The 24,808-nt window shown below is 34.6% G+C and overlaps 3 protein-coding genes across 3 annotated transcripts; all 3 read right to left on the bottom strand.

Annotated features, from left to right (window-relative positions):
- Window positions 1-5,831: 5,831 nt before the first annotated feature.
- LOC143199996 (uncharacterized) lies at window positions 5,832-12,813 on the bottom strand. The gene is made up of 4 exons (XM_076410225.1): window positions 12,285-12,813; window positions 7,708-7,978; window positions 7,459-7,651; window positions 5,832-6,213 (listed from the first exon to the last, which is right to left on the bottom strand). Exons 1-4 carry the CDS (start codon window positions 12,567-12,569, stop codon window positions 5,907-5,909), a joined length of 1,056 nt encoding a protein of 351 aa, XP_076266340.1. The 5' UTR covers window positions 12,570-12,813; the 3' UTR covers window positions 5,832-5,906.
- A 3,906-nt stretch (window positions 12,814-16,719) lies between these two features.
- LOC143200013 (uncharacterized) lies at window positions 16,720-17,681 on the bottom strand. The gene is made up of 2 exons (XM_076410246.1): window positions 17,137-17,681; window positions 16,720-17,079 (listed from the first exon to the last, which is right to left on the bottom strand). Exons 1-2 carry the CDS (start codon window positions 17,640-17,642, stop codon window positions 16,785-16,787), a joined length of 801 nt encoding a protein of 266 aa, XP_076266361.1. The 5' UTR covers window positions 17,643-17,681; the 3' UTR covers window positions 16,720-16,784.
- A 3,137-nt stretch (window positions 17,682-20,818) lies between these two features.
- Window positions 20,819-21,901, bottom strand: LOC143200004 (uncharacterized). The gene is made up of 2 exons (XM_076410233.1): window positions 21,315-21,901; window positions 20,819-21,263 (listed from the first exon to the last, which is right to left on the bottom strand). Exons 1-2 carry the CDS (start codon window positions 21,872-21,874, stop codon window positions 20,870-20,872), a joined length of 954 nt encoding a protein of 317 aa, XP_076266348.1. The 5' UTR covers window positions 21,875-21,901; the 3' UTR covers window positions 20,819-20,869.
- Between the last annotated feature and the right edge of the window lie 2,907 nt (window positions 21,902-24,808).

Consider the following 24,808-nt stretch of genomic DNA (forward strand, 5'->3'; position numbering starts at 1 on the left):
AGGAATATTAGAATTTCATCACACATCTATCCTGCCCGGACCTCAATTGAACCACTATGGGGAGAGTTAAAGTAGAGAGAAAGGGGTAAATCGAATAATTTCAGCTATTTTAAAAGCAAATGGTGGCTGAACACCCTATTAATGCTGATATTATTGGTTTTGGGACTCCCCAAGACTTTAAAATTTAGGGACTATCAACACACACTAAGAAATAATTAAAACAACTGAGGTTAAATAACCTCCAACAGTTGCGCGTTCCAAGAAATTCCAAAACAATAAGACAATCAACCGTTATAATGTATAGAACTAGAAAAAAAACAAAATTAAATATATCAACAACCAACCTACACAACAGAAAGCGAGACAAAACATATATCTGGACAAACAAACAAACAATAACATTTTGTATAGATAAAAGTCATCCTAAAGTAAGACTATGTACAGGTTAAAATTTTAATATACAGACCGAATTATTTGAAGAAATCAACCAGATCACGTAACTCATGAATTATTCGAACAATTATAAAATTTCTGCATTTCACCAAAACATGGGAGACTGATATTGGTTCCTCACAATTGGGACACAGAGGTCTCTCTGTTCGATTCATTAGGAAGGAATCGGTGAATTGGCCGTGACCAATCAATAGCCTGTTTAATTTTACTTGCAAATCTATATTCCTTAAAGAGGTAGCAGAGGAAAAGAAGTTATTTTTAATGGGCCAAAGCTTGTTTCCCTCTTCCATCAGTTACGACTTAAGTTGCAATAAGCTATCTACCCTACCATAGTAAAGATCCTTATAATATAGAATATTTACAATTTGTTGACCACTTGCTATAGCGTCTTTGGCGAGGTCATCAGCCATTTCATTCCCCGGTATGCTACTGTGGCTAGGGATTCAGACAAATATGATGTTGTTTCGTCGAGATATAACCTGACCGTACAATTCAAGGATCTCCATCTCTAGCGCATGTGAGGAAGACACATCATCGATAGCTTAAAGTGAGTTTCTCTAATCAGACCATATAAGCCATGTTTTAGCATGGCTACTAAGTGATATTATGAGGTTTAGGGCTTCGCTCATTGCGAATACTTCAGCTGTAAGTATAGTGGAAATTGAGGGCTGACTATAAAGATTATTTTAGGACCTGTATTGCAGTGCCTACTCTTATAGAGGAGACAGAGCTATCTGTATAAACTACCTCATCATTCGGGTACTCTGACAAGATTTGACGGAATAATCTCTGAAATAATGACGAATTGAAATTCTTCTTATTGTAAGCCGCTAATGTCCAATCTATATTGATGATGTGCATAGTCGTTAAAACCTGAAGATGCAGACCTGTGAGTGATGGTATCGAGACAATTCTGCAATGCACTGGATGCAGCGTTCAAACTTGGCGAAGACTAAAAAAGAGCTATATCATCAGCAAAACCACGAATATTGTCTTCTAAACTTACAACATGGAATATAGAATTTATGGCAACATTAAATAATGTAGGACTGAGAACAGATCCCTGGAAAATACCATTTTCTTGAGTATACTTGAGAGACAAGCAGTTGCCCAAACGGACCTTGAATGTACGGCTTGAATGTAAAACTTTTTAATAAAATAAAGGATACTGGCCCTTATTAATCTCTTAATAAATAAATATTGTATATATGCCAGGCTTTCATATTATTTTATTCTTTCCTTGCACACTTTAACTTTTTATCATTCTCTTCAAAGTTTTTGATTATGCTAAATTTCATACTCTTCCATATGTGCGATATCCTTAAAAAGGGAAAACTTTTGCCTTCGCGTCTTATAAACCCAATTAACTTATATAATTTAAAACCGTAATTCCGTCATTGAAGTACTTGAACGGAGAGCACAAGTTCTCTCTTATGAAGTTCTAACGCCTTTAGGACAAGGCTATAAATTCCACAATTAAAGAGAAAAAATGAATTCAAACATTTTTGAAAAACATAAACGACCCAAAATTTAACGGCCTAAAATATCGAATTACCAGATGCAATCATAAGTGCCATAGATATTGGGAATGATTTATGATTTCCCTGAATGCTACATGTCTTTTGCTGTGTTTTAAGCAAAAATATCCTGAAAATATTAACAAACAGCTCCCGCTTTTACAATATCTGTTACAAAGTACCAAAATTATTTTTCTCAACCCTATATTACCGAAATTAAGTAAATTGTTTTGTTATTATTTAAAAAAATCCATCATAAGTAATATCATTTGGTTCGAAAATGTGTTACTATCCTTCTCTAGCCAACCAGTCGCTGGCTCTACCAATTATGACCCAATTTAATTAAATCCCACCGAATCCATTTCTGCGCCGATATTGTGACCGAATCTCGCATCCAGCCACATCATCGACCAGCCGTAACCTCTAATGGTTTCGGTGCGGCTCCGCTGGAATCCGAAGAATTTCGGAAAGAACCGCGCGTCCTCGTACACCCCGCGACGGAATGGCATCATATCCGGCGCCGCGATGAGGACGTGATGACGACGACGATGAAGTGCCGATGGCCGGGACGGGAAAGGGCGAGGGGGGCGGAGACGTCGGCCGATCGGGCGCTAAACGAGTTGGAATGCGGCCTGATCTCGACAGCACGCGAAATGAAAATTTCAGCTGGAAAACTCGACGAACGAAAGACGCTCCGCGCTCAATTTCGATCTGGCGCGGTCCATTGTCGATACCGATTGACGTCGAGATGAATTAATTAAAATCGCGAAAAGAAATCAGCACGGCATCCGCCCCCGCCCCCCATCCCTCGACGGTGCGTTTGAAAGAACGAGCCGCGGTCGAGATCCAAGACAATTTGTCGGACGGCAGAACGATTCCTCGAGCTTCGAGTCGGGTTCCTTTGTTCGTGCGGCTCTCCCCTTTCCTCTCCGCCATCACAATACACCTCTTGACATATTCAGATTTTTTTCCAGGTCAGTGGTATCGATAGGGTTTTAACATTCATACATACAACAGTTGTAGAGTAAGATTTCTATTACTCGGAGTCAATAAAACTTGAAAATTAATGAAGACATGTGTTTTCGACAATGCCATTTTGAAGAATTCCAATCAGATATTCAATCAAGTTCTCAATAAAAATATTATCGGGCTAAATTTAGACCCAGGGCGTAAAATTAAAATTATATTACAATAAAATAATGTAAAACAATTTAGACGCTTAAATAAATAAAAATGCAGATCAAAATAAATTATATAATATAACTACTTTCATACTAAATGGCAAGATAAATGAAGAATGCGAGATCTTGATATCGAGGTGGTCGGGTGACAGTTCTAAAAGCGAATTTGAACCAACTCACCTGAGCAACCATTTTTCAATAACATTAGTCAAATTAAAAATGCACATGGGGATCGGTGATTATCATGACGGATACTCCAAAATCCAGATAATAATGATGCTGACAGTTAATATTACTGGCAGCTAATAGTACGGATAATCAATTAAACTGACACATCATATTACTGATAAATAAAATAAAAGTACAAATATATAAATGTACGACAAGTAGATAGTGATAATAGATTGTATTGATAATATTAATAACGGACAGTAACAATAGTAGTTAATAGCAAGAACGGAATAATAATGGAGGTTTACTGCAATCTTCGTCCAAGTACTGATAATAGCATTATCTGATAGCAATAATAAACAACTAGGATGAAGTAGGACATGTATAGAAGGTACGAAGGGCAGGTGATACGCGACATACTAGCTGCTACTCTAACACTAACAATAATGGACGTGCAATAAGATCAAGCGAAGCAGTCGCGCGAGATACTGTTACTAGGGTTAGTAGGTTTCCTAGGGTAATACAAAAATCTCAAATAAATAAATAAGCAACATTCTTGTTACTATGCACTCACTTGTCGTAACTCCGACTATGATGAACGTGCAACGCGAACAAGGAAAAAACCAAAGGCAAACACGCTTTATTTATATTTTATTGTTGGAACCGTAAACTTATTATCTTTCATTTATACTAATTTAAGAATTGAATATAATAATATATAATGAATGTAATAAAAGAGAGGAAAATAAAATAGATAAAGATAACTGGACAAATAAATGAAATTCATTTAATAAATAAACAAAAAATAATAAATGGAATGAAATTTAAAAGAGAACACTAGTATACTCTGTTATAACAAACTCACCATTTGATGAAACTCAGGTAGGACAGACCAAAACACAATATAATCAACTTAATAAAAAAATGTAGTGAATCTGAGAGTCGCATTTTCACAAATGAATTGTTATGAAAATCTAACGTCCCTTGGATATACTAGGCATCATATCTGGCAATAATGGACCACGAAATAGTATCAACAATTGTTGCCAGATATCCACAAATGTGATAAATCTCACAATTAAAAAAAAAGCTAATCATGCCAGTTCACTTGACAATATCGGTCAAAGCCTACATAAATGGAATTGAAGCCAGATGAAGTGGTGAGTGTCATAGATACTTGATACAGTTTATGATTTACTTGAAAGGTAATATCATAAATTCTTTCTATTTGTGTCTCTCTCCATATCTCTGTTTGTGTTTTAAAACAATATATAAAGAAATAAAGCTCGCTATTATAATATCTTCATTACATCAGAACAGTGTAGCTACAACACGCTAAAAATATTTTCAATAAAACAGCAACAACTTAATATTTAACTCTATCAATTCTTTTCGAAGGAAATGATTAGAAACGCAATCTGTTTCTGACTAATTATTTCTTGGCTTCGACACTATCAATCCGTGTATAAGCAAAGACAAAATAACTTTTGCCAGTTCATAACCTCTAATTATCAACACCAATGAATTTTGCAGACATTTGATGTACCAGTGTGATGATATGTGACATGTTCAGATGTACCAGACAGCATTGTAACTCTTTCTTACTTTGGATGGACTATACAAATGCCAGTGGTGCCACTAATGCAGACACTCAGACCATTTCGAGACATTTGATTGGCTCATTTCTATAACGCAATAATTTATTTCAGTTTGTTTATGATCCATTTTTGTGTGTTTGAGATAAAGTATGTTCAGCACTATAGTGTTTTTGTGTTTGCATTTTTGTAACTTAATTATAATCACTAATATTTAATTATAATGTATCTTCTGTCTCAAAAGTGTTGTGTATCCAGTTGATGTGAGAAAATAGAAAAAGGAGACATCGTTTTCCTTGGAAGAAATGTCAAATGGATTGATTGATTGATGATTGATTATAAAATGGATTGATTTCATTTCAAACATGCAAGTTAGATTAAGAATGTGTATGTGACTTGCATATTGCTGCCAAACACTGTCATATTCCAAAAATAGTTCGTCCATACTCACAAACAAAAAGGTTCAGTGTTAGTTTGAGGAATATTAAAATGTCATCAAACTTCTTTTCTGGCCAGCACAATCGCCAAACTTCAACCTAATTGAATTATTATGGTGAATTTTAGAGAAGTATGTGAGGATTAGATTTGCATCTTCAACTTCACTAAAGCAATTCGGGAATGTTGTGGGAAAAATGGGACAATATTTCATTGGAAACTAGTCAGACATTCTACGAATCTATTCCGTGACGAATTGTAACTGTTTTAAAAGCAAATAGTGCACATCTTAATACAGAAATATTGTATAATATGATTTTTTTTAATTTTTGCCTTTAATAGTTCAACAATCTGTCCAATAGGCAATATGTATTTTTTGTAATAACCATTATATGCACGATATAAGTGAATTCCTATATGTGTTTTCGTTAGTGAACTTTAAAATAATGATATATGGTCGAGATATTGAAACAAGCAACTGAATATTAACAATATATTGATTAAATGAATGGATATCTCATAACAAGTTATTGAAGCAGTTTTATATCAGTTAATTATAAATATCTCCCTCTTCTATATCTTGTTTCGTCCGTTTCCTTCTCCAGCGATCTGGCTTCAGTAATAATCTCCTTCGAAAATCTTTGGATTTTGTCCAGAATGCTACGCTCCTCCTGTACGACCATTTCTTCCTCTCTTCTTAGATGCTCAATGCTGTGGATAATGTCGTTTAACCAATGAGCAGCGCCCTGTCCTTGACTCTCCATTACGGTATTCCTGTGATAAAGTTGCTTTATCTCTCTCTCAAGTAGTTTTAAATGAGACTGAAGCTGTTGAGTCCTGTCTTGTAAGTGTGTTGTTAATCTGAGGAAATGATTATTTTATTAATAAATTTCACAGTCAGCAAACTTTTCTAACTAACAATTCTCAATAACAAACAATGGGAAGATGCAACAAACGACATCTTCTGTTGCATTCATTCGCTATAATATCTCAATCACCCTACCTCGTCAATTAAGTGCGAGATATCGATAGTAACATGTCAATTGAACAGTCCCCATCCTGACACATAAAAGGCGCTACTAGAATTAAGTCCATATGTCTTTTAGTTAACCCTAACCCTCAAAAGATGGATGTATAAATTTGGCAGCTGTCGGATCATTAGTTTGTGAATTACAGCATTTTGAGTGAAGCAAATTTTGTAATTGTGTAAAAAATGAATAAAAAGGAATTTCGCGTGTTGATAAAATATTGCTTTTTGAAGAGAAAAAATACAGTTGAAGCAAAAACTTGATGCCGAGATTTCGAACAGTGCCGCAGGAAAATCAACCAACAAGGATTGGCATGCTTATTTTAGACGTGGTGAAATGAGCACCGAAGACGGTGAACGCAGTGGATGCCTAAAAAAGGTTGTTACCGACGAAAACATTTAAAAAATCCGCAAAATTATTTTGAATGACCGTAAATTGAAATTCAATGAAATAGCAGACACTAAAGATATCAACTGAACATGTACATCATATCATTCACGAATATTTGGAGAATGAGAAAGCTCTGTGCAAAGTGGGTGCAGCGCAAGCTCACTTTTAACCAAAAACAACGACGATTTGATGATTCGGAGCGGTGTTTGAAGATGATCAAGCGTAATAATCCCGAGTTTTTGCGTTGATATGTGACAATGGATGAAACATGGCTCCATCGTTTCACTCCGAGATCCAATCGACAGTCATCCGAGCGGACTGCACACGATGAACCCGCTCCAAAGCGTGAGAAAACGCAACAGTCAGCTGGCAAGATTATGGCGTCTGTATTTTGGGAAGCGCATGGAATGTCCCTCTGGAGCTGAAGGATTCAAATAAATATTTTTACATGTTGGCTCAAACATTTGGATACTTGAGCAACATCAGAAACATAGATGTAATAGAAATGGCGAGAGAAAATAACGACACGCGGACCGCTATCTATTAAATCCAATCAACCTTTCACAGTGATGAAGCAACACTATTTTAAAAAATATTTGATGAGAACGAAAAAAAACAGTCTTCATATTTAACGTTACAATATTTAACGTGCATAGAAACTATATATTTACTAATAAAATAGGGATACCTCTCGATATCCTCTGCCTTTCTAGTGACTGAGTGATCTGGTGATGTATGCCGGCGAATTTCGTCATCTCCGCCAAGACCAGCATTAGCGACCGCTCGTTGGATTTGGAGAATTCTCTGAATAATGCTGGATCCAGCCGAGTCTTGACGATCACGAACAGGAGATGTCGCTCCTTCCCCTTGAACATCGGTGTCTAGATAAAATTATTGTAAACAATTAACCTATACGCTCATCAACAATATGACTCACCTAGACTGCTGAATACCCCAGTTTCAGCTCCAGCAGAACCATTGCAATGTCCACATCTATTCTCCAAGGTTGTATATACCAGCTCGCTGATTCTACCGGAACTAGCAGCTCGTTTCAATTCGTTCAACAACAAACAAAACGAGTGGTCACTGACCACACCTCGATAACGTCGGAAGATGTCCGAGATTACCGTCATCTGCGAGTCGTCATTCGTTACTCTACCATGGTGGTCATGTCGGTGGGAATCGGCTGCACGTTCTTCGTCCAGCATCTAAAACAGAACATCAGTACTGTAATAATAAAATTACTCATCTTTTAACAAATGACAACCCATAGCCGATGCATATATCGATAGTCTGTTGACAACGAAAAAAATTGAGATTGTGAAACTCCTTCATATTAGAACCATTTAAATTATGAAATATTGAGTTGATTAAATTTACAAAATCTCTTATTTATTTTTACGAAAAAAATACGACTTCTTAAATCGATGGCACAAGCTATAATGCCGATCTAACCCTATTCTAATATAAATGAAAGCCTAAATTATTAACCCTTACAATCAGACGTAAACACACCACTTTTTTCATAACAACCATAGACCTATTAGTGTTTCGATACAACATCTTCTTCCTAATAAAACAACCTAAGGAAAGTACTTGGTAGTCGTCTCGTCTGACATCTTACAGTTGTAGTAAAATTATTGTGAATATCGATTGTAGTTTCCTTTGACTGACAACGGACATATTTCTTTTATTTCGATTTCAAATGTTTTGGAGTATTTTAGGCTATTTTATATTTTTGTGTATAATTTTAAGGAAATATATTGTACTGCGTCATTTTTATACTCGTAGCACTTAAGACAAAAATGAAATGTTTAGATTCAAGAAGAGCAAAAATGTTGATTTTCAGGAAATGAAGTTTCAAATAGAATGAATTATTTTCCAAGCAATACTGCTTTAGCGGAGAATTGGCTTTCGTAGTAACAATGTAAAGTAATGATCTCCTACATCAAACTTCCGTACAGAAATAGTTGCTCTCTGGAGACAAACCAGGTGAAAATAGACCCAAATGTCGAAGAGGACTGCTTATCCAAGATGCAATTCCAGCAACAGTAAATATGTTTTATTATGATTTACATTAATAATTAAATTAAAATACATAATATTTGGATAGTCACAGAAACTTTGCTTTAACCTATCGAATAAGAAAATATGACTATAAATTCAACATTGGAGTCAGCAGTTGTTTATACCACATTAGATTATTCGAAAAAAAAGTATGTGCAAATGTGTATGGGCAATTTAAAGTTTTTTACAACGGACGTAAATTGAGAAGTTTGAAAATTGAAAACTGTAACATCTATTTCTCCGCAGATTCTTATGAAAGAAACGTACCTGTTCCTGCAACTTCATACCCATAAGAACCAGATAGTACGACACCAAAAAAAACTATAAGCGTATATATGGTACTAGTGCAAACAAGAATTGTTACATATATTTTTATTATTTTGCTATAGTTATTATGTTATGTTGTCTAAATGTTATTTGACGATGCCAGGAATTTATTTTAATTCATGAATTTTAATCATAATTATGTCAGGAAGTACTAACATTTTTAAATATAACTAATTGTCTGAAGTATCCTCAACAGGGCACGGCAATAAGAGAAATAGCAATTACGTGTTGTTAGTATTGGTATCCACCATCAAGCAGTGTTATTTGAATTTCCAGTCAACGTTCCATTTACATAGGTTCATAGAAAGGTCATTGTTAGGACATCTCTTGAGAAACCAGCGGAGAGATATTACAAATAAAATTAGAGGATGAGAGCAGAAAAGATAAAAAAATAAGACGAAGATCAAGACTGTTGGTTTTGCTATTAATACAATAAAAAATTAGCCAAACGGAGCGAATAACAATAAAAGATGTATATGACAGTATTCACAGTGGTGGTTTTACCAGCAAGCTGAGTAGATTGGAGACTGAGGCAGATATTAAGGTGTGACTTATATTCATGCATGTATATACTGGAGAAAACGAAAAAGCTGATATAATAAGGGCGATAGAAAAACTATTAATTTAATATGATTGTGAATTAGGGTATCGAATTGAAGATGTCAGTAGGGGCAGAAAACTGACCAAAAAGGTATAAATCTGCCAGTGAGTATACATAATATATGTAAATAAACTTATAAAATACATTTACATAATCAGACAATGCTCAATTAAAAATTTCCTTATACCCAATTACCCTTAAACATTTTTATATTATCTCAAATACACTCTCTAAATTAGAAGATATTAATATAATTTTTGTAATTAAGTAAGAAAGAAGCAACAGCAGGAAAGTGTATCAAAAATAAAATATAAACTTGAGAGAGACTGATTCACTACAAAAGATCGGCACTACATAATTCTGAAAAATTGAATAAATTTTCTTGTAAACGAAATAACAAAAAAGCAGCAATGGTAAAGAGTAGAGAAAAGAGCAAAAATAAAATAAGAGCTAGCCAAAGGCTGATCCAAGGGTTTAGAAATCTTTTTTAAAGTCCACCTTAGTTCAACTTAATATAAATAAAATTAAGTACAAAAATTTAATCTTAATTCGTTAGCCACATGTTTTAGATAGTATAGTAGAGACCAATATCTTTAATTAGGAACATTAAATACACTATCTAAGCCAGAAAGAATAAATTCCTTTTCGAGTAAACAAAATAAGAAAAAAACCATTAATAGGGAAGATTCAAGAAGACACAGTAGAGAGGGTTTGATCCAAGGGTTTAAAAAACTTCTTTAACGTACCCCTTCATTAAGCTCGATATACAGAGATAACGCAGAGACCAATCTCTTGAAGCCAAAAATACTATCTAGGTGATGAAGAACGACGAACGATGATGTTTTTTAGTAAACAAAATAATAAAAAAAACAATCATGGGAAAAAGTGGAAGTAAGTGGGTAAAAAATAAAATAAAAGCTAGACAGTTTCTGATCGAAGGATCTAAAATACTTCTTTAAATTTTCCCTCAATTAAGCTCAATGTAAATAAAATTAAATACAAAAATGTAATCATTTTAGGTTACCGGCATTGCATAAAATTTAACGCAGATAATAATCTCCTGAATGAAGAACTGAAGAATGAATATGTTTTCTTGTGAATAAAATAAGAATAAAACAACCATAGGGTAGAGTGGAAGAAAGTTTGTAAAAAATAAAATAAGAACTACACAGAAGCCAAGGATCTAGAAAACTTTTTTAAAATACCCCTTCATTCAATTCAATATAAGTAACAAGTCCCCGGCCTGACAGATAGATGGCGTACTAGAATTAAATCCATATGTTTTTTAGTTAGCACTAGCCCTCAAAAGATGCGTGTAAATTTGACAGCTGTCGGATCATTAGTTTGTGAATTATTGAGCATTTTGAGTGAAGCAACTTTTGTAATTGTGAAAAAAATGGATAAAAGTAATATTGCTTTTTGAAAGGAAAAAATACAGTTGAAGCAAAAACTTCGGTTAATGCCGAGTTTCTGGGCACTGCCCCAGGAAAATCGACCATTAAGGATTGATATGCTAAGTTTAGATGTAGTGAAATGAGCACCGAAAAGAGGCTGTTACCGATAAAAACATTTAAAAAATCCACAAAATAATTTTGAATGACCGTAAATTGAAATTGAATGAAATAGCAGATACTCTAAATATATTAACTGAACGTGCACATCAAATTATTGACGAATATTTGGGTATGAGAAAGCTCTGTGCAAAGTGCGTACCGCGCGAGCTCACTTTTGACCAAAAACAACAACGAGTTGATGATTTGGAGCAGTGTTTGAAGATAATTAAGCATAATAAACCCGAGTTTCTGCGTCGATATGTGACAATGGATGAAACATGGCTCTATCATTTCACTCAGAAGTTCAATCGACAGTTATCCGAGTGGACTGCACACCATTAACTCTCTCCAAAGCGTGGGAAAACGCAACAGTTGGCTGGCAAGGTTGTGGCATCTGTATTTTGGGATGCGCATGGAATAATTTTCATTGACTACCTTGGAAAAGGAAGGACCATCAACAGCGACTATTACATAGCGTTATTGGGCCGTTTGAAAGACAAAATCGCCCAGAAACGGCTGATTTGAAGAAAAATAAAGTGCTGCTTCATCAAGACAATGCATCGTGTTGAAAAATCCATGAATTGGGCTTCGAATTGCTTCCTCATCCGCCGTATTCTCCAGATCTAGCCCCCAGTGACTATTTCCTGTTCTCAGATTTCAAAAGAATACTCACTGGGAAGACATTTTCGTCGAATGAAGAGGTGATCGATGAAACTGAGGCCTATTTTTAAGCAAAGGACATATCTACTACAAAAATAGTATCGAAAAGTTTTAATCGCTATAAACAGTGTATCACCCTTGAAGGGAATTATGTTGAATAAAACTAATATTGCCAAAAAAATGTGTTTTACTATGGTAGACCGGGGACTTTTCAATTGACCTGTTTAATTATTTAATTGATGGTGACCCATTGTAAAACATACATTTAACAATAGTTTTCTGCACTTCATTTTAAACCAATACTACCTTTTGTTCGTCCTCGTCCAAGTGTTGATGGTCAGAAACAAATGTCCTGTGGACCAACTTCTTGTCGCCATCGATAAAGTCATACTCCAGGTACTTGTTCGGTTCCTTAACGATGATCTTAATGCCGTTGTGAGTGGATCTAGGTCTGGCGAATACGGTCAAAACCTTCGGACATTTCACCATCACGCGCTCATCACCATCCACTCGAACCTCTTTCGCGGGGCCATAACTGGAGCTGGCACCGCAAAGAAGAATGCAGGTCGATAGAGCTATAATAAGTTTCATTTTGGCTATGTTACCATTGATCTTCACGGTCTTATATACGTTGTTGGTTATCGAGAGATAAACGCTATTGTTTTCAATACAATGGACAACGGTCCCCAGAAAGGTCACACTACATATAGTGAAATATTTATGGTATATTTCATAAATATTTTTCTTTAAAAAATAACCGATAAAAACAAAAATAACAATAACACCATCAAGATTAAGAAATATTATATTGTCTCTTTTATAGATAAGCTGTATAAGACACTGATTTGATTTTGTTTTCGCGTATTATATAGTTATACCGAACAATGTAGTTAATTACAATTAATTTTTTTTAAAGAATAACAGATAAAACAATCGCATTACGAGTTGAAATAACAATAACAACATCAAGATTGGAAACTACTATGTTGCCTCTTTTGTAAATAAACTGTGTAAAACATTGATTTAATTTTATTTTAATAATATATGATAGATATATACTTAAAAAATATTTATTTTGAATTTGAATTTTGAATTACAAGTGTGATTATTGCGATATTAATAGAAATAAAAGCACAAAGTCAAACACCAATCAGGTGAGATAAGAAACATCATTTCCGCATTACAAGATTTAAACTTTTTAGCGCGCTTCGATTTTATCTGGATTAACAGGTTAATTTAAAAGTCCCCGATCTGACACATAGATGACGCTACTAGAATTAAATCCATATGTTTTTTAGTAAGCCCTAACCCTCAAAATGTACGTGTATAAATTTGACAGCTGTCCGATCATTAGTTTGTGAATTATAGCATTTTGAGTGAAGCAACTTTTGTTATTGTGAAAAAAAAATAGATAAAGAGGAAATTCGCGTGTGGATAAAATATTGCTTTTTGAAGGTAAAAATACAGTTGAAGCAAAAACTTTGCTTGATGCCGAGTTTCCGGACACTGCCCCAGGAAAATCAACCATCAAGGATTGGTATGCTAAGTTTAGACATGGCGAAATGAGCACCGAAGACGGTGAATGCCGTGGACGCCCAGAAGAGGTTGTTACCGACGAAAACATTAAAAAATCCACGAAATAATTTTGAAAGACCATAAATTGAAATTGAATGAAATAGCAGACACTCTAAAGATATCAACTGGACGTGTACATTATATCATTCACGAATATTTGGGTATGAGAAAGCTCTGTGCAAAACGAGTGCCGCGCGAGCTCACTTTTGACCAAAAACAACTACGAGTTGATGATTCGGAGCAGTGTTTGAAGATGATCAAGCGTAATAAATCCGAGTTTTTGCGTCGATATGTGATAATGGCTGAAACATAATATAACATTTGGCAAGAAAACTGATAAGTGCAGGTAATAAAAAAGTACCCAATAATAGCATAATTGCCAATTGGGAATTGTGAGAATAGTATTATTGAAATATGTGCCCAAGTGGTCCATATCTGCTAAGACAAATAAAAATTGTATCAATGGCAAACCCACTGAAAAATGTAATGATAATTTTAAGATACAGATGCAAATATATTTAATAGGGCTACCAAAATATTCATTTTACATAGTTAGTAGCAACTATAACATAACAAATATAGTTTAAGTTATATAAATTGTATAACATATGTTTGATTTTCTTAAACTTTTAGTAGCTCTGAGGACCCAAAAAGTGTATCCGGTATTACTATATATTATAATAACTTTACAAACTTACAAGCACATGCAACTACAATACTTTCTCATATACTTTACAAAGGCTGTGTGTGTTTAGGTATATTTTAACATATTAGGTTCTCCTACGATGCTTAGTTTATTTTCCTTTTCTTGACTTACTGTGTCAACATTTGGGTTCATACATTGTCTATACCAAAGTATAGTACGAAGTGTTTGATACTTTTGTTTGTCATAACGCACATGTGCCAGACTGTTTAACCTCGATAAAATCATATTATTCAATCAAATATGTATAAAATATCAAATGTCGAAATATTGGATGTACAGGAACCCAGATTTTTAATATTGACTTATTACGTAATTCATATTTTTTGTATTTTGTGTATAAATTCAATGTGTGTTCAATAGTGAAGAGCAGTGAATGCTCAGTGAGTTGTTGAGGTTGACATTAGAATTTTAAAGGAATATATACCGACTTCATATATACTTGCGTGACTAAACCCATCACATTATATTAAAAATAATTTTCCATATTGTTTGGTAACTGAAATAAGAATAAAATTATTATGGACTTATACACATAATGAACAAACCTCAATAGTTCTCACTAGTGTTATTTAGCTCGATATTACGGTTAATGCTACTTTAGACATAATTAAAAATTATTAAAATAGTACATACTTACATTAGAATGATATTATTGCTGTAAATAATTTTACCGGATTTCTACTATTACATCACATTTCTCTAATATTTTTCTGCCTTGCAATGAAAATACATAACTTGTTTGAAATTTTCATCGATGTATTAATAATAATAACATAAAATTATTAAAATAATGTATTAAAAAGACCTGAACCCATACAAACCATCCAGTGCGACACAAACAACTATGTCACGCATACATTTAAAACATTTTAGTGCGCATTTAAAATTACATTATCATATCACAAAGTAGTTTTTGCAGTATTTATACCTATTCAAAATTCTAATTTACTAGTAAATTTCTGGAGTTGGCATTAGCTTATAAAGTGTATATGTTGTGGTAACATCTTTAGATCTTAATCATGATCACCATTAACACTAGTTCCATTTTGCTGTTTGCCCAATACAATTCAGACCCATTTTTGTCTGTCTTATAATGTAACACAGGTAATGTAACTTTATATACCCAATTATAATGCATGTGTAAGCACTGTGGTTAATTAAAACATTGCAACTAAAAGCAAAAATCGCACGGTATGTATATAATCTATATACTTACTTCTTTTTCTACTTAATATGTAATTAGTATATATTAGAATATAATTAAAATTTAATTAAAATATTTTACTCAACAATTTTTTACATTAGAATTACACGAATAGGTAAGAGTTATTAAACAAACATATAATTGATTAATAGAAAACAACCGTTCTTAGTGCAGTTTGATCTTTGATATCTTAAGATGCGATCACAAGATTTCGTGTATCAGACTAATGGCTTATACAGAATTACGACTTAGTATCGCCCATTCCGAGGTGAATCCCCTGATATGATTAGACTATCCATCAGCGGCTTATTAACGGCTTGAGTCTCGAACTGAGTAAAAATACACACCAAATAAGCCAACCAACCAAAGAGATTGAGAGTCTATTAAAAAAAACAGTCAATTTCAGTCAGTCAGTCAAAGTTGTGCTTATAATTATAAAATTACTAATTCAATTTATTTTATTTATTTATATTATGATTATATTATGATATACAAAACAGTAAACAAATGAATCGAGTTTTCTATTAACTATAAAGTTATTTTTATGATAGCTTAGTTAATTTTTTTACGGTTTTCCTTGTATTTTTTTCAATTTTTCTCTTCATAACGTTGATCCATGCTTACTTATATCTGTAGATAGATGTACTAGCCCGTGATGATGTCGAAAAGGTAACTTAAGGTCATCACTTGCTATATAACGGAGCCTTGCGGAAGATTAAAAGATAATTTCAGCAAAATTTCCCCGTTCCTTATCCGCAAGGTAATCAATCACCTCAAATGTAGGAAACAAGAAAGAATGGATCTCTACTGATACATAAGAATATCTATGAAAATAAAAAAACACCACTTTCCATGGTTTTGAAGTTGTTGTTTGACCAGATCCCACCTTAAACTTCTGTAGGAGTGTGATCACAAGAACAGATCTGCTAAATTGTGATATAGTTGATATATTGAATAATCTAAACCCACTAGCGAACATCATATGATCGTTCAGAAAAACTACTCTGCCATCTAACAACAAAGCAGGGGACCTCTCTCTAAAAGCGGCCATACATCCCGAACCTTCTTAGACGGTTTCACTGCCAGAATTTCTCTTGTTGTCATGACAGTCATGACAACGCCCGCACTTTGCCCCCTCAGTGTGTAAACTGCCACAAAGTCACTCTCTCAGGTACAAATGTTAGTTTTGTTCATTAAAGTACCAAGAAAAAGAATTTGTGTTGGTATTAATTACATTAAAGTCAAAAACAACGATATATATCTCCAGTTTTATTTTTCAGTGTCATCCATGGTTACATTTTCAACAATTATAATCAGTATCCTAGAAAGCCTGGTCGTGCATAACAATTCCACCGTGTACGACATCAGTATCGTGAGCAGTATGGTGTACCTGCACCTTTCCTAACTCCAATATAGCCAGTTGATGTGCCATCTCTAACTCCATCAAGTGATGTTCCAGTGTCTTCAGGCAACCTAGAACTTCACGCACCTGAGCTGTGAGGGTTGGATGAACGGCCATTCCGAAGGTCTCGCTTTCGATCTGTTGAATCTGGTCGTGGATGAACTGTTGAAGATGATGTAGATGTCGGACCCAATGATGATGATGATGAATCTCACTGAAAATATTATATAAATAGATGAATATATCATTTATAATAACAGAGAGCACTTACTGTTCTACTTCCTCCCTGTCGAAGTCGTGAATCAAGCTTTGGAGCTTGGAGTGGAAGTAGTCGGCATCGAATTTCGAGAGATGTACGCCGAAGATTCCGCTGGACTTGTGCATCTCGTGCACAGCCAAACGAGCGGCAACCACAGCTTGAACAACCTTATGCAACTCGTGGGCGATTGAGTCATGGGTGCCGGCGCCGGCCCACCGATAATTCTCGTGCATGACATCTTTGGCCAGTTCGTGGACGGCACGAGCACTCACCGCTTCGTCGGCGTGATGCATCAAGGGTCCAGTCCATCGAGAACCAACTCCGTGAATCTTGCTACGCAAATCTTGAACAGCCGCATCGATATCTCTAATCTGGCCCTTGTGAGCTTGATGGGTAACGACATCTGCCACCTGATGAGTCACCGGCGATGCCAGATAATCCCAGGCTGGAATCAGACCACCAGCAATGGGTGATACCTTCGCCAAAGCCACCAGAGTGAAAGCAAGTACAACCTTCATGTTCGCGAGTTGTAATACGCATCCGAAATATCTAGTCGAGTTTTTATACCCATTTGTGTTGGCTGATTTCCCGTACGAATCACTTTTTGATTTATTTATTTAATTATTGTTTGTTCATTAACGACAATGCTCTTAGGTAGCAACGGTTGATAATTGTTAAGAAATCGAGGAAAAGGTCATGATCCAAAATCAGTAAATAATATTAATTAGTGGGTATTGGTAATTGTTATCTTAGACTTCTAAATATATAATTTAAATAACAGGTTTTACTGTATCCATATTATATTTGCTCATTTCCAATTAAAAATTTATTTTTTGATATATTTAAACTCAAATCCAATCAAACAATTATATAACCATTATATAAAATTATATAATTATACTAGAAGTATATAAATGCAGTATTATTCCATCGTTCAATTCAAACTAATAGCATTTTGAAAGTAAAGATTCCATCAGGTTTTCGTTAAATTTCAATCTTTTTTTGTTTCAAAACGGGAAAAATCAACACAAGGTAATCAAAAAATTTGGTATTAGATCTGATTGGTTTCTGTTCCGGAAAAAAGGTTGAAATTTGTATTAAAAAGTGGACTGCGTACGTAATAATAACATGCAAAAGAGGACATTGTTGAAGCCCGGAGGAGTTGCATGAATTGACGCCAAGAAAGGTGATCCTAATTGTTTGGTTGTAAATAATTGCTACTGTCCACTTTCAAATAATGCGATTAAAGCAGTCTCTTACAAAACAGACTCGAATTAAACAATAGGAGGGGTTTTCCGTTAAGAGAGTGTTTATTTTTAGTGACTCAGGAAAAGCTGAGAAAGATTGGACGAGAAATATTGCTCATTTGCTTGCTCCTTCTCTAATGTCACACCACCTTCAAAAATGGCTTACGAATTTCAGTTAGCTCAGTTTCTCGCCCACTGATCTTAGAGTATCTAAAAATCGTAACGCATTTATTCTTTTACTGGAAATCGACATATATATATATATATCAATAATTAACGTGCGTAACGTGACAACTTTGTGCCACATATCTTGCAAAATTCATGAAAGTCTATATGGAAACATTTATATGGGTAATAATATCTCCGACTATCACATATATAGTAACATATATAGTCAAACATCAATCTAAAATAACAGTGAACTCACCTCATGTGACTATGTCGAATGTATGTTATTGCCTATTACAATTTATAAAGTCGTTATATTAATCTAGTTACAAAGGGATACAATGCTGTCTGAGGCAACCGATCATGTAATCGAATCAGCCTATAAAATTCGCCTGATTGTCAAATGTCTGCCAAATTCTTCAAAACATTAATAATAATAACTAGGCTAAACTAGAGATTATACAATAACCAAACGTTTTAGCGCTTAGCTTATTTTGATAAAATTCATATTGTTGGTTAATATTTCTGATAACTCCGATTGAAAATGCCGAAGCCAATAAATAGTCAGTCAGATTGCGTTCTAATCAGCTACTTCGAACAGGAACGACATGACGGGGATCCTCTATTGGCAGTAAAGTGCGTTAGAGAAAGCATTGATACTATTAAATATTTAGTTGCTCCAGTTTTATTGGAAATATAGCGTGTTGCAGCTGTGACTAAACTAAAAAAATTAAAAACATTATAATCTTGGATTCACCAAGAAAAAAGCATAAAGATCACATATCAGATGTTAGCTCTATTCAGGGTGCAATTTATGAAATGTGTAAAAATAATTAATAAATTTTTCTGTACATTTTCGAACTTAATACTTAGTGTGGGAAGTATCCATAGAAAACTCAGGAATATGCACCTTTTGAGAGATAAAGGGCGATTGTAAGTCATCCCATCATACGCATAGGAAAAATAGGATTTACAGAGGTCTAATGGAAGTTCCAGATATTTATTTTAATATAATAACATTTTAAATGCATATAATAAAATTAAAGAAGGTTTTTTTGTTTTAATTTTTATAGATCAAACATATTGAATAGACTCCAGATGCCTCACAGAAAGGATTTACTGCTAGGAAAAGAAGAACACAAAAATGTGAGATTTTAATGTCTTCACCTTATAAAAACGAGTTAATGGAGAAGGACAAAGATCCTAAAACTGTGACAAAACTCAATTCATCAGATATATACAACAATTGTGACGGGAGTGTCGCCAAAAAAACGAAAACCTATACCAAAATCTGATTAGTATTTGAAGTGGATTTAATTGTATTACGTTGTTTTCGTTGTGTATTTCTTAATAAATATAGTCATATTATCAAAAACACAATTTTGGTGGGGGGGGGGATAGTCTCCAACGGGTTTAACACCTGGTACCGGTTTGTCGTGCTGGAACAGATTAGTGTAAAACAAAATTCTCAGACAAACTCTGTACGCGACATGCCCAAATTCATTTCGAAACTCACACGCCAGAGGTAAGATGATTCGTACGATCCTCAGCTCTGTCCGAAAACTCCTACATCAGATCTCTGTCGGAGGCGCACCCGCTTCGGTAACACTGCAGACTACCCCCAAAAAAAAAGCGGCCATACAAGCCGCCTAAGGTACTCGTACCCCAATAAATGCGCCTTCACGGCCCTACCCCTCTCTAATTTCAATCGAAATCAACAAGGAAATCTTTAAGCTGAAAATTCTCAAAAAAAAAACTTTTGGCACATGTTCAACCTCCGCCACCTTACACCGAATCTTATTTTATTTTATGGAAAAACCTTCCCAGGGTTTATGCGTATATACTGGTATAATTTGTAAATCGGTTGATGGGGTAAGGTTCTTGGAAAATATAATATTCTTTCAGAGTGGTATTCTATGCACACCACGTTACGATGCAGCAAGAAAGCATCGCATGAAATATTCAGGTTCGAAAGGTCGAATTAGAAAGAGCTAAAAAAGCATTGAGTTGATTCAAATCGTTGTAAATAGTTGAATTAATAAATTAGTAGTAAGTGCAGTGAGTGCTTTAGTTTACATTCAAGTTTAGCTGAAGTCGTCAGCTCTGAGCAATCAGGGCAAATTGGAGTCAGTAGTGTCAATTTGAGAATCACTCACGCTAACAAACAAATAAAAGGGCTCTAACGGCAGTTTTCCAATTCCATCAATATGGAATCAACATAATAGGTATCTGGCTGACAATTTGTAGGAATTATAAAGTAAAATTATAGAATAAAAACATTATGTATCTCAAATCTTGTTTATTTGTTTCATGAAATTACAGTGATTTGATCAACAAAAACCAAACCCATTTGGGCACATTTTTGGGTATCCATAGAAATATTTACCCATTCCTGGAAAAACATTCAGCCCAACTTCTCGCCTTTCTTCGGCCGCATCTTCTCTGACATTTTTTAAGAAGGAGTCTCCCATCAACTTGTCTTCTTCCTGGAGCAACTTCACTCTGAGTATCTTAACGACGAGAAACCGTGCGTATTTCTCGCTAACCAAACATCTTTGCTCCTCCTTGATCTTCTCCTCAGCCAACGTCAGTTTCTCCACGGGTACGATGTTGGAAGTCTTGACGACGATTGCTTTTTGACTTTCCAGCTGTTGTTTTTGTTGCTCCAGAAAATGTTCCTGTTCAGCCAGTTGGTGGATTATTTTCTGCTGTTTTATGAGTTCTCTGTAACCATATTAGTTTTATATATGACAACAATCAACAAATAAAACTTACGTTTCTATATCAACTATGGTGCACTTGTCGACGAGTTTCTTGATTCTGGCTTCGAAAACTTCATTGTCCTGATCAGCGGTCTTACTGAAGTGTCCTACTAAGCGATCCACGTCGTTACTGATCAACTGAGCTTCGATGGCTGCCTCTAAGGTATCCTTAAGCTGTTCCACGCGTTTTACTTTACCAAAATCCAAATTTTCCTGTTTCTCTCTCAGTTCCTGTTTCACTACGCCCAATGCATCTGCTGTCTTGAAGTTATTAGTGTCGACAGCAAAGCTCTGTTCTCTCTCCAAGTCACGTACGGCGTCCTCGATACCTGTATTTCGTTTTGCACCGAGGGTCCACACGATATCTCTAGCACTACCTTCAGCGACAGGTGCCTTCTGAGTAAATATTAATGGAAATAGATGTTTAGACGATATCCGTGGAAGAATAACATCCGAATTGTAAGTTGATCCCAATCCAGCCCATAAGGGATAATGCGGAATGCCTCGAGCCAGAGAAGCAAAAGCTAAAAAAACGATTAGTTTCATCTTGCTAGTACAAAGGCACTGATACATAACTGAACAAGGAAAATGATATTTTATATGGTCTGTTATCGATAATTAACAAACTAAACAAATATAATTTTTATCACTGAAAGCGACAATGTAACAATATTATGAATTCAAGTAAACACCTTTACATACATTGTAACAGCTATAATCTACTAATTTATATAGATTATTAAAAAAACATGGAATATATATTACAGCTAGTTATTCACTTCAAAGTCTAGATCTACAATTTAAGATCTGAATTTAATTAACGTTTGATAGATACTTTCCACTGGTGCACTCCAAATAAGTTTAAAACACGTCATTATTTCTACATGTAGCTAATATAACTATACTAATTTAACGGACTGTTGTCTCTTCAACCTCAGGGTAGGTCCACTGCTGTTCACCAAATCTCGTGTTGGTGTTTCTTCGAAAACAGTTTTTATTACCCACTGACATCCTTAGATCTTTAATAAAAAATACGTATTAGAATTTTATAAACATAATTATAAACCATTTTATTAATTTATATCTATGATATCCCGAACAGGCCCACACTCGCTTCAAAATTTGTTTATATAATAAAAATTTGTTGTGAAGTGATAATTTGGATTGTCTTTCAAGCAACTACATTCAAGCAACTACAACAATTTTTTCATAGTCTCATACAGTTCTACTCGATTCTTCTTAACATGCTCTTTCCAGTTCAGCTTCGTTATTGAGCATTCTGGTAATTAATAGGTAATACTAAATTTTTTGTAGTTTAAAATCCACATATGTGTAGGGTTTATATTCTAATTATAGTTTCCCCATAATTGTCACTTGTAGCTAATAAAGCGACAGGTCGGACCTCTTACTGTTATAGTAAAGGGTTCGGATCCTGCTGTGGCATAAGTGTACTTTATGTTTTTGATTGTAATTTTAAAAGTATTTATAGGTAACAGTGGATGCCTATCAAGCAACACAAATCCGAAAAGGAATAAACATCCCAATCGTACCGGTAAACAAGCTGGGTAAGACTGGATGTCTTCTGGGATGCTTTACAAATTAATTACTCGTCGGTCGTTAGTTTTAATGCGGAAGACCATGATTCGGAGCCCACATTAAACAGAGTCTCTAAGAGAGAGGAGACTCTAAAAGATATTTAAAAAAACTAAATATGCTTTTTAATAATACATTATACATTAATTTAATATACAATTGTGAACTACATAAAAACGCACCTAAAACTATACCCCATAGGTGATGTGGAAGGTTTTCCAGGCTAAAATGATATCATCCGTGGCTGCTGTGAAAACTTTGGCCCCCATACGACTGCAATCAGTCGTGTGTTAACTCAAGTTCGCGAATCCATAATTACTTTCACTATCTGTTTTTTGTCGGGTCCTCGAGCCCAATAACTGCTACCCGGTTGGCGGATGCCATATACCCAAATTTAATGTAGTAGCAGTAGCGAACCACAGGTTGCAACTGTGAGGTGGTTCTACTTTAGCGTATTGGTAAGCCCGTAAGCCCAAAGGCAGTCCCACATAACCCAGTCCAACTAGTCACTCCAGGGCAAGTCTTCGCGACCAGGTATGCGTCATCCATTCCACCGTTTGGGTTTAAGCCAGAACTAAAAAAATATTTTTGTTTCATTAAAATATTGTTATGTCAAGGCCAAAATAAACAAAAGCTGATGCGGCAACATTGCGACGTTTGGACTTCATTAATTTTGTTGACAATTTTATTCGATAGGTTATAGGTCTGAATGAATAGCATTTCATAGAATGTATTTAAAATGTCAACCATTTCAAGTATTATATAAAATAATGACTGATCAATAAACTGACCTATGAATAATGATATAAATTGCAATAGTTGTTGAAACTAATGAAAAAAAAAGAACAGTTTAAGACTTTTTATTATTGATTATCGGACATCTGCAGAATCTCAAAAAGCCTAGCAGGGAAGGTGAAAAAAGACATTTCCCAACGGAAATCTGAAGATTCAGGTAGCTTCGCGGTTTGTGACAGCGAAAAAGCCGAGCTCCTGGCCGAGTCATTCGGAAAAAAATGGAGTGCCTACCTTATAAAAAAGACAGCGGCGCCATTAGAAACAAATTTATTATCAGAGAGGCTAATAATCTAGGAAAAATAGTTCCTCCAAACTTCCTATAAAATAATTTAGTCTCCCCAAAAAATCGAGAGAAAATATTCAGCAATCTCAAATAAAACAAGACACCTGGATACAACGAAATTTCAGTATTCCAGATCAAGAAGCTCCCACATAGGCAACCCGCCGAATTGACTAAAATCATAAATTCTAGCATTTTTGAACTATCGACTGAGAGCGACTATGTATGTAGTAATTGACTACTAGTAGATCTAAAAATAGTAACTGAAAGTACACAACTAGGATCGACAAAAGTGACTGAAACAGTCGATAGTAAAAAATAGTCAATTACAAGATACAGAGTCGCTTTCAGTTGATAGTTCAAAAAAGCAGAGTTCGACTGTTTTTTTTTATTCGTGTTGTCAGACGAAGATATACAAATTCTTTCCTGTATAAGTTGTGATAGAGGAAAGGACGGAGATATATATATATATATATATATATATATATATATCATTGCTTGGACAAGTTTATTTTGAAAGTGATTATTTTTTTCTACGGTAGTATAAGCGAGATGGAGATGTATATATTCCTTCACATACTAACTTTAAAAACGAAAACGAAAGAAATAAGTACTGAATATTACAATCCAATGAATAATTTCATTTTAAAGAAAGTAAAATTACTTTTATATTTGAATGTTCTGTGGATCTGAAAAAGGGAGTGAAATAATAACCCCACAAATGTTTTATCGTAATTTAATAATATGTTAATTGCTATTTTAAATAATAAATATAGATAATACAATAGAACTTAAACAAAACCTAAAAACTGAAGGTGTGCAATAACCATAAATACTAA

This window comes from Rhynchophorus ferrugineus, unplaced genomic scaffold (genome assembly GCF_030347505.1).
Source record: "Rhynchophorus ferrugineus isolate W39M unplaced genomic scaffold, kcgeb_rfMv2 rfM7, whole genome shotgun sequence".
Classification (NCBI taxonomy): domain Eukaryota; kingdom Metazoa; phylum Arthropoda; class Insecta; order Coleoptera; family Curculionidae; genus Rhynchophorus; species Rhynchophorus ferrugineus.